Here is a 10,906-nt window from a genome sequence, read left to right on the forward strand (position 1 = left end):
GCAGCCAATAGCCACGCGAGGAGGATGTGACGTCACCACGGCGCCGGAAGCAGCTGCCGGACAAGGCGGGCTGGACGGGGCCAGCAGGAGGCAGCCAATGAGAGCGCGAAAGCGGCCGGAAGTCACTGGGGTTGAGTGAGCAGCGGCATGGCTGCGTTCCGGGAGATGGGATTGGCTCCGTGGCTGGTGGAGCAGGCGCGGCAGATGGGGCTGAGCCGGCCTACGCCCGTGCAGGCCTCCTGTATCCCGCCAATACTGCAGGGTGAGTGCGGACCTTTGATCCCCCGCCGTTCCGCGTCGTTCCCGTCGTTCCCGTCGTTCACGTTCTTCACCCTAACCCTAACCCCGCTCCCACTTAGGCCGTGACTGCCTCGGCTGCGCCAAGACGGGTAGCGGGAAGACGGCAGCTTTCGTGCTGCCGGTGTTGCAGGTGCTCTCCGAAGATCCCTATGGCATTTTCTGCCTGGTGCTAACGCCCACCAGGTATGGAGCAGCCCCGGAGTCCCCTGCCTGGCGTCCGGTGTCCCCACTTCCCCCGCTTAGCCCTACCCTCCTTGCAGGGAGCTGGCCTACCAGATCGCCGAGCAGTTCCGTGTGCTGGGGAAGCCGCTGGGCCTGAAGGACTGCGTGGTGGTGGGCGGCCTGGGTGAGTGGCACTGAGACACCAGCATGGGCAAGCTGGGGACGAGCAGAATGGCCAGTGTGCTTCTCCGTGCTGCTGTGTCCATGGTGTTCCTCTTTGAGGCTGGTGGAAGCCAGAGCGATGTTTTCCAGCCACGCGCACTGTATGCTTATAGGGTTCAATCTCCTGTAACATGGCTGCGTGTTTCTCACTGCAGACATGGTGGCACAGGCCCTGGAGCTCTCCCGCAAACCCCACGTTGTCATCGCGACGCCTGGCAGGCTGGCAGATCATCTTCGCAGTTCCAACACTTTCAGCCTTAAAAAGCTCAAATTCTTGGTAGGGCAGATTTTTCACTATTTAAAATATCCTTCCCCACTTTTTAAGGCTTTTGGTTTTGTAAGAACACTTGCAGATGATCTCATCTATTTGTGGCTGTGTCGAGGTGTTGGATGAAGCTGACCGGTTGTTGGAGCAGGGCTGTGCTGACTTCACGGCGGACCTGGAGGTGATTCTGGAGGCTGTTCCAGCACGCAGGCAGACGCTGCTGTTCAGCGCCACGCTGACCGATACGCTGAATGAGCTGAAGAGCCTGGCCATGAACAGACCTTTCTTCTGGGAGGCTGCATCCGAGTACGTGCGTCTCTGCTCTGCCACACGTGGGATCCTGCTTTTTCTCTGTTCTCTCCTTACTCTCTTACATCTCTTGTGTTCCATTTTCTCTTGCCAAAGCTGTGGATTTTAGTGCTTTATTGTCCCTTCCCAACAGGGTGCGGACAGTAGATGAACTGGACCAGCGTTACTTGCTTGTACCCGAAGCAGTTAAGGATGCATACCTTGTCCATTTAATCCAGACCTTCCAGGATGAGCATGAAGACTGGTCTATCATTATTTTTACCAAAACCTGCAAGTAAGTGGAATTTTTCCTAGTGATGGCATTTACTGTAGAGGTGCTTTTGTGATTCTAATTCGGATTCCAAATTCCTACTGTACTGCTCTTAAGCTATGCTGATATTTGCTTTCTCAGTCTGTACTGCAATTTGGTAGAAGAGCACCTTTTTTTGAGCAGCCTGGGACTGCAGGGCCACTCAGAAATGTAGCACGCTGGAAGGTCAAGCTACTTTTACTTCCCTGCAGCCACCTTTCCTTTTGCTGATGGATACTGGAAAATGGTGGGGAAGAGTCTGCTGTCCTGTGCTGTTCATTCCTTCAGGTTGCTCACATTGCTGGGGACTGAGACATGGTGCTGGTGACATTCCTCTGGGTGCAAGTGGGAATCCAGTCACCCTCTCAGGGGTGAGCGAGTGAGGTGTGGGTGTCCCGTTCCCTGCTCTGTCACGGTGCTTCAGTAACTAAGCACACTGTGCTGGTTGTACTGTGAGGGCTTCCAGAGGAATCCCAGCTCTGTCTTGATTGGTCAGCTTTCTGTTTGCCTGGTGTATTTTGATTTTTTTAATTGTGTTTTTTTTTCCTTTCAAGGGAATGTCAAATCTTGAATATGATGCTTAGAAAGTTCAGTTTTCCTTCTGTAGCTCTGCATTCCATGATGAAACAGGTGAGTGATGGGACAAGTGTGGGAGGTGGGTGCTCCTACCTGGATCCCTGAGCCAAACAGCTCCCTGTGTCAGCTGCTGTGGGTCACAACATCCCTAATCCAGGATTCTCCTTTTCCAGCGGCAACGATTTGCAGCTTTAGCAAAGTTCAAATCCAGCATCTTTAAGATTCTTATTGCTACAGATGTTGCTGCCAGGTAAGAGGAAACTGCAGTCTCTGTTGCAAAGGCCTTGACCCTGCTTTTAAAGCATCAGAATTACTGTAGAGATTAGGGTGAGTTTAACAAGAGAGCTTTAAACTCTGCCCGTGGAGGTAGGACAGGATTGTTCATTTACCATTACAGAATATCTCTAAGCTGTGTTTTGGAGCCCGTTTGTAGGCCATGTAGTTATGATCCTGTCTTGTTGTACTGCCTCAGGTGTGCGTATTCTAGCAGGAGAGTGATTTCTACAGAGCTTAGTTTATTCTCTTGGTCCAGGAGAGAATATCAGGTGACATGTATGGCAGGTCCTCCCGTTCTGTGATTGTTGGAGAGTTGCATGATATGAGAATTTGCCCTAGAATAGCTGCAGCTTATTAATAAACACTCTGTTTATGAGAATATTAGGCTCTTGGACAAAGCAAAGATCAGGAACTTAGATTTTATATTTATGTTTATCAGCTTCTGTTCTCTCTCCCTGCATTGCAGAGGCTTGGACATTCCTACTGTACAAGTTGTCATCAACCACAACACTCCAGGCCTGCCAAAAATCTACATTCACCGGGTTGGCCGGACAGCCCGTGCAGGTGAGTGGGGCAAACTGCACCCCTTGCAGCAGTGCTGCACTTGGCTAAAACTGGGATCTCAGTGCCCTGAATGGGTGTGAGAAACCTTCACAGCAGCTGCAGTACAGTCTTCTCAGTCAATGCCAAGTCTGCTCAGATTGCTGGCTCAGCATCGTGCCTTAAGATTGCAAGGACAGCTGATCTTGTGTCTGATCTGCACCAATACTTAACTGCTTTCTCAGAGCAAATGAAGACCCTTTAGAGCATCCTGTCACCACAATGTGCTAGGTTGACTCGTGGAGATGGATGGAATTTGGCATGGTTTAGGCCTCCTTTCCCTCTGCTTGTCAGGATTCGTGTGTCACTGTGTTTTCATCACGCAGGTCGGAACGGGATCTCTATTACAATGGTGACACAGTATGACATCCATCTTGTGCACGCTATCGAGGAGGAGATCAGTAAGTGGGGAACATTAATACTGCTAAGGTGTAGAACTGTTTTTGTGTCTACCAGGATGTGTGGTTCAGAACAGCAGCATAAAAATGGTTTCTCTTTCCCGTGCAGCCAAAGATCAGAAAGGAATAGGAGTTCTTGAACCTCCATCAGTTTTGTTCTTGCTGTTTCTAGTGGAGGAGAAACTGCCTGTCAAACATATTTTGTAGCCTTTTTATTAAAGCAGACAGCTTTTTTTTCTTACTTCCTTGCTGCTGTCTATGCTGAGGTGAATGAAAAGAGCACAGACTTCATCCTTTGTTAAAGGAAATAGGCCCAATAAAGGCAACATATTTTACTACAGGAATTGCAGAAGGGAGGATGTAATCCTTTGTTGTGGGCCTGTAGAAGTGACAGTGATCATAACTTATGACAACAAGTCTACTTGTAGTCAGTGGAACTATGTAGGTTACTTAGTAGTTGAGAACCTGCCTCTGGATTTCATAACCAGCCATGTGTGTAAATGTCTCATCCTAATTTAGAACTGAAGCTGCAGGAGTTTTCTGTGGAAGAGAAACTGGTGCTTGACATCCTTAACCATGTGAATGTTACAAGGAGGGAGTGTGAAATAGTAAGTGTGCAAACATGAAGCTCCTTTGTTCAGAGGACAGGAAATCTTAGGCAGCCAAGAGATTTGCTGGTGACTAATACCAGCTTCTGTATATGCAGTTTTCTTTTAAGCACATAATTCCGAGTTTTTGTTCCTTCTTCTAGTGGAAGCACTTCAATATTTGCCATAGTGGGGGTTTTGTTTGAGTTAGCTTCCCTAAGTTAGTTCTATTACTGCACACTTTGAGCAGTTAGTGCTGCTGAGTGTTGGGGCTGGAGGCTGGTAGCCGGGGGAAGGACTGCAAGCTACCAAATGTGCCACGCTGCTGAGATTCTGCTGAGTGAAGCAGGACTGCTTTTCTCTGTGTCAACTCAGTGCTTGGATACTGATTGCTCTGCTGTATTTTTTCCTTGACAGGAACTGGAGTACATGGATTTTGACGAGAAGAAGGAAATAAATAAGCGGAAACAAATGATCCTTGAAGGAAAGGTGAGAGTTGCTGCTACGTAAACAGTTTTGATCGGTAGCTGGTATAATGCTCGTGACATGGAAAAGAAATGACAGTTCCTGCCTCACTGCTGTGATGCATCTGCCTCTCCCCTCCTCTTTGGGGTGGTGAAGTTTACCTTAAAGGACAGCTGGTATTGAAAAATGTGTTGGAACAGTGTCTGACTTCAGCAACCCTCTCAGCCGTGGGTTTGAAAGCAGAGTGGGCATCTGGCAAAGGCAAGGAACTGGCACTGTCCTGTGCATATCACTAAGTGTCCTGGCATTTGCCGTTGCAGGATCCAGATCTGGAGGAAAAAAGGAAGGCAGAGCTGGCCAAGATCAAGAAGAAAAACAATAAATTCCGTGAGAAGGTCCAGCAGACACTGCAGGAAAAAAAGCAACTGCAGGTGAAGAGGAAACTACAGAAGAAAATGGAGCGGCGGAACAAACTGCATGCTAAGGAAGAGAAATAACATCCTTGGCCTCCCATTGATGGAGGAAGTGTGGGAGCTCTGCTGGTTGGCTCGGACTGCCCTGATGTTGCTGCTGCTTTGGGAATACTGGGATCCAAGAATTTTTATGTGGACACTTTGACCTGAAACCAGTGTTGGAGAGTGTGGGGAAGGTGGATGAGGGCAGAAGGGACACTTTGATGAACTGTCCCCATTTCTTTTCCTCTCTGTGTAGTGCTGCTGGCTTGGGCCTTCCTGACAGGCTCGGTCAATCTCCTGAAAGAAAGTCTTTTCAAGAGTATGTTTCCTTCCTCTGGTAAAGGAGAGGCCAGACCAGAATTCCTGGTGATACAAAGGGAAATAAAGATCCTCTCTCTCTCTTCCCCTTCATTCAGTCAGTTTAATTTCCCTTTCGTGGGCTGGTGCTTGCCACTCACAGTTGTTTATATCAACAGATTCTCCCCTGAGCCAGAGTTTAAAAATAAATTGACAGGATGAGCTCAGCCTGTGTGTGTACCATAGTCCAGGTTTTTCTGAGAGGAAAATTCCTAGAACACATGGAGAGGTTGTATTGTGTGGCTGGTCCTGGGGAAACCTCATAATAATTCTGCTTTATGTGTTTAAGTGGCACTCTTGCCTCTGATTGTCTGCTCCATGGGGATAGCAGAGCTGCAGCTCGCTCAGTGACCTGGGCTTCCAGGACTCCTGTTTCTGCAGATGATCAGTTCAAAGCTCTGTTCAGGTTTTACCTTTAGTGCCTTCTTTAATGTTCAGAACTTCCTCTAATTTGAGACTGAAGAACTGTAATTTCTATCCTCTGGCTTACAAAAATAATTTCTCTGGTCAGCATCCAAAGAAATAGTTCTGCAACAAGCAACTGGACAGCTGACCTTCAACACGTGCAAGTGTTGTTGTGGGAGCTTACAGGAGGGGAGCAGTACCTTTTGTGATAAATGGTTTGGAGATAAAAATCAGCCTTACTTCAACAGGCTGGATGAGTACTGAGCTTCTTGTAGGTGTTCAAGTCCTCAGTCCCTTTGTGCAATCTGAGCCCAGCTCCTTTTCTGGGAGCACGCAGACCCCCAGGGTGCTTTTGCCTGACTTGAATGCAGGCTGCACACAGTGAGGTCTTGCAGAGGAAATCTGGTATTTCCTTGAAGAAAACTCCCACAGCCACGCACAGCAGAGCCCCGTGGTGCATTCATTGCATGCAGGAGCACAGCATTGACAGACTTGAGAGGTACGCATCCATCTGTCTGCCTTGTGGCTGGTGTGGGATGAGATGGGTGTGGTACTCGAGTTAGGAGATGCCTGAACTGCATTACTGGCTTTGTCCCCTTGGGTGCCCTCCAGGAAGGAAAAAGCACTCAATAGTCTGCCTTGTATCACAGCTCACTGTCACTCCTGGCAGCTGCTGCAGTAGCAGCAGCAAATAGGTTTGTATCAGACTGATGCTTTCTGAATACTAAATGCTGCTACAGCCTCGTGCATGCTAATTTGTGGAGCAAGCCTATTAGCTGCAGATTAAAGAGACATCCTCTCTGGGACAGGCTGCTCTTGCCTTCCTGGAGAGGGTGGTGATACTGCTTTTGAGTGTCAGTTGCTCCCCTCCTCCTCTTGCAAACCCTTCTTAACCTATCTGAAGTCTCTTTGCATCAGCCTGGTGGGGGGTTTCTCTGTTCATCTCCTTCCAGCAGAATGTGACATGTGGAGTTTGATCAAGGCTCTTGTCTTAAAGCTTTATTCAAAATTCCTTTTAATATATCTCTTGTCTTTCTTGAGCAGCCTTCTCTGTGAAGGTAAGATGTGCTGGCAGTAAGAGCTCTCTGTAGCGCTGCCTAGATGTTCTTGCTGCAGTCAGTCTTGGGAGTGGCCAAGTAGAAAAAGAGATTGCTATGTCAACTGGGATGTAGAAAGAAGCCTTAAATTCCCAGACTGTAATTTACGTCTGCCCAGGGCTAAAGGCCATTGGGTGACAGTGACATTCCTGCATGTGCTGTCATTACTGCCCTCCAAGGATATTTTGTTCTGAGGTTTCCAATCATCATCATAAGCCTTTGGGATCCCCCTCTCGGGAGCGGGGTCTTATATACAATGACCTGCTTCTCTAACAGGCTAGATTGTTTCTTGGCTGTAATTCTGCCCTCCTTTGTAGACAGATCCCCTCACCTGTTCTCCCAAGCAGGCGCTTGCTACACTTCCCTGTAAGTGCTGTGCAAGAATTGGCCGTGGAACGGCTGTGTCTCAGCACAGCTGTGGTGTACAGCTCCCCAACTCGGGGAGGGTTTCCCTGGCTGAGTTGCTATGGAAACCCTTTTCGATTCAGCATCTCAGATTCTGCCTTATCTCACCCAGATCACGTTTGGCTGCTGAACGTGGCACTGAGGTGTGGGCCGTGCCAGGTGTGTGCAGTGGGACAGTCCTGCTCCTCGGCCATCCTGCCTTCTCCTCCTGTCTTGCCCAGGTGTAAAAAGCACGCACACCTCCAGCTCCTACCTTGTTCTGACAGTTCTGTGCAGCCTATGTGCTGATGGCTCCATAGCCAACAATGGCTGTTTTGTGAGTGGTTTAGGAAGTATTTCTCTGTTCCTGGAATATCTGCCTCCCTGGGGGAGGATGTATGTGAGGAGTGCTTCCCAGAAGTTTTGCAGGGAGCTGGGAAATGCCATCTCCTTTAAACAGCAATGCAGGGATCCTCCCAAAGTCAGATGTACAGTATTTGGTAGATGCTCCACAATGGCAGTTTTGCCAAACAAGGAAATGTGGATGTGGAGACAGGTGTGGGGATGCAGCAGTCACCTTCAGGAGCTGGCGTTTCTTTCACATACAGATACTGCATTGAGCAGGAAAGCTCTGGACTGCTGTGGCAAAGGAAAGACTGTAATTAAAGAGACTTTGGGCTGAGCTTCAAATTTATCTCTGCTGAGACAGCAGAGCTGCATTGGAGTTTATTTCAGCTTTGCTGCTGCTGGCTGCAGGTGCAGCCATTTCCAGCTGCCAGCCAACACACTTCCCTCTGGCCAGAAACCCCCCATCTTTCTGATAGAAAATATATGCCACCCAGAGGCAGCATTAGCCTGATGCTGCAAGGCTCTGCCCAGCACTACTGATTCTCCTTCAGGCAGGACATGCTGCCCTTGCACTGGGCTGAACCACCTCATGCCTTTTAGGGGCTGCACTTGGTGCACCATCTCCATGAGCATTTAATGCAGCTGCATTTTCACGTGGGTTCTGAGCTGTCCTGACATCTCGCTGGTTCAGCGTACGCCGTCAGCTGCTGCTTTACCTTTGGATGTTCTTTGTGAACACAAGCTCAGCTGTTTTAAAAGCCTTTAAAAAAGCTGCTTAACAAGCTTTCCTACCAGAAACAGCCTTTTCCCGGGGGAGCCCTGCCAGGTTAGCCAGTAGATGGCAGTTTCTGTGCTCTGGACACGCTGCTGGCTCCGGTCCTTGTTCAGAGGGAAACACAGCACAAGGCCTCTTGGCTGGGTAGCTGGATATTAAAGATTTAGTTCAAGAAAACATGGAGACAGTGAGGGAGCAGGGCTGCCCTGTGCCTGAGCCTTTGCTCGTGCAGCAGGCAGGCCCCAGCTGCCTGGTGCTGCCAGCAGGATTATCCTGGGTCAGTGCATCAAGCCTTGGCATTTTCCCTTTAGTTGCAGGGCAGGTCTGATCCTGTATCCCTGCAACATTCCATCACAGTTTTGGCATCCTCTCCATTCTAGGGCTCTTCTGCTAAATAGACCTTTGCAGTTTCTTCACTGAAATTCCAAACCCTCCCTCACTACCTACTGAGGGTAAACACAGATTCCTGTTGTAGGATACTGAACTTCCCAGTGTCACTCTTGCACTCCCAGGCCCAAACATCATAAGCTGTACTGCTTTTAGACATAATAGACCACATGAGAGGTGGCATCAATGCCAACAATTTGTAGACTCAGTGCTTTCATCTGCCCATAACAAGGTCAGGACTTTAGTATCTCCAACCAGTAAAGCTACAGGGAAATTACTTTTCTCCCATGTGCCTTTTTCTGTCTGTTGTCTGACAGGATTTGAAACCCTGTTAGCTTGCTACTGCTGGAAACATAAGGCAGAGCCTAAGACAGCATCCTCTCTCACTTGCTGTTCTACCAGCACTTGGGAAAAATATGCCTGTAACAGCATAAAGAGTAGTGAGGCAGAAGGACTGCTCTGATCATTCTGGGGCACACAGGTGTTACAAAAAAAATAAATCTGCAAGGTGGGGTACTTAAGAAAGGGGTGAAAATTCACATTTGTGGCAGCCCATGCAAATCCCATAATAAATGGGATATGACCTATAAGAAAAGTGGCTCTAGGAACAGTCAGTGCTGCAGAGCCATTCGCTCCACACCCTGGGGACAAAACTGATACCAGCCTCCCATTCCCTTCCACCCAGTAGCTCCCTACAGCTGAAGTTGACAGCAGCATCTGAGGAAATTGAATTTGGTTTCTTTGATTCTCACTCCCCAGGCTTGTGCTTAGCTGGGGAGCTGAGAGGCTGTGAGCACTGAATCAGTTGTGAACTGACTGAAATGTGAAAACGTTGCTCCTTTAGATTACCTGTTGCTAGAGCTGACACATCTATTGTCTGGAGTGTTGTTCTTACTGTATCTCATTTCCAGAATGACTCCAGCTGCTGCTTTCTTGGTAGGGTGATGGGAAGCTGATGGAGGAGGCAGAGATGATTAGTGCTGTAGCTCATGTTCTTTTCCCTTGGAGCACAGACTGCCTTTACACACCACAATCTAATAACGATAATAATTATAAATTACTCTGGGAAAGGAGACTGTGAAGCTCACTAGAGTTTGGGGCTTTATTATGTGCTCATGGACATCTTCCAAAACACACATTTAATTGCCGTGCCTTCTCTGGTGCACACAAATTGTCTTCCAGTGCCTGCATGTGGCAGGGGTGGGGGTTGCACTCACAGAGGATGCTTGCCTGTGCTGTCAAGTGTAAACAGAGAATCTCTGAACTAAAAATAACCTCCCCTCCAAGTAACAGACCATCTGATTTCTGTATCCCAGCCCAGATGCAGGGAGCTCAAAAGTGTTAGCTCACCTATTTTGGTGCTATTTGATCACCAACTCCCCCATGTCTGATCCTTTGGCAATTTAAGACAAAGTGCCCAGCTGCTTCCCCTCCAGCAAGAATTTGCTTCAGTGTGCTCTTACAAAAATACAGGTATGGAAGTCAGTATGTTAAGAGCTTTGCTATGAGATTACCTAAAGCCACATCACACATCATCAAGGGGGCTGTGTGGCATTATTTTGGAAAGATTTCACCTCCTTCATAATCACTCACAGACTTAAGGTATTAACCAGCCCACCCTGCGCTGGCCTTTCCTTCCCTTGGCTTTTCAGGCACCTTGTAGATGCCAGTAATTGAGGTCCAACAGCCCTGTGGGAAGGTTGATTACTTTATGGAGGAGGAATGAAAGCCTGGAAAGACAAGGGAGGTTGCAGAGAGAGCTGGTGGTGGTCTGGCATCCTGACTGCCAGGCCTGCTCTTGGCCTGCACTGAACTTGCATTCCCATTCAGCCTGGGAGGCCAGCATCTGTCAGATGGAGTTTGCATTAGACATCCTTTTTCTGAGGCTCTATTATTGGCACGTCCTGTAACAGCAAAGCTTCGTTTCCTCTTGCAGAGCTGGCCAGAAGGGCTTCGTCTCAGGTCCACATTCAGAGCAGATCAGACTCACTGCTGTACTCCTCAGAACCTTGTGCCAGGAGAGTATGGCTGCAACATTTTTTGTTTGCATCTTCGTCTCATGTGAACCATTTTCCCCATGTTCTCTTTATTAACGTTCTGCCTAGGTTTTCCATAAATAATTAAGAACCTCATTTGCTAAAAGAATTAGGTCTCTCAAGGTACCTGCAATCAGTAGCATTTTTCCTCCAGCAAGGAAGCAACTGTTATTTAGTTCCTGACAGTAATTGTTACTGTGAGACAGAAGCAAA

At 48.3% G+C, this 10,906-nt stretch overlaps 1 protein-coding gene across 1 annotated transcript; it reads left to right on the forward strand.

Annotated features, from left to right (window-relative positions):
• The first annotated feature begins 86 nt into the window (after positions 1 to 86).
• Positions 87 to 5,428, forward strand: DDX49 (DEAD-box helicase 49). The gene is made up of 13 exons (XM_048927264.1): positions 87 to 262; positions 360 to 483; positions 561 to 646; positions 840 to 961; positions 1,068 to 1,255; positions 1,392 to 1,532; positions 2,102 to 2,177; positions 2,297 to 2,373; positions 2,866 to 2,963; positions 3,326 to 3,400; positions 3,917 to 4,005; positions 4,402 to 4,473; positions 4,770 to 5,428. Exons 1-13 carry the CDS (start codon positions 148 to 150, stop codon positions 4,944 to 4,946), a joined length of 1,440 nt encoding a protein of 479 aa, XP_048783221.1. The 5' UTR covers positions 87 to 147; the 3' UTR covers positions 4,947 to 5,428.
• Positions 5,429 to 10,906: the final 5,478 nt, after the last annotated feature.

Source organism: Lagopus muta, chromosome 26 (genome assembly GCF_023343835.1).
Source record: "Lagopus muta isolate bLagMut1 chromosome 26, bLagMut1 primary, whole genome shotgun sequence".
Lineage (NCBI taxonomy): Eukaryota > Metazoa > Chordata > Aves > Galliformes > Phasianidae > Lagopus > Lagopus muta.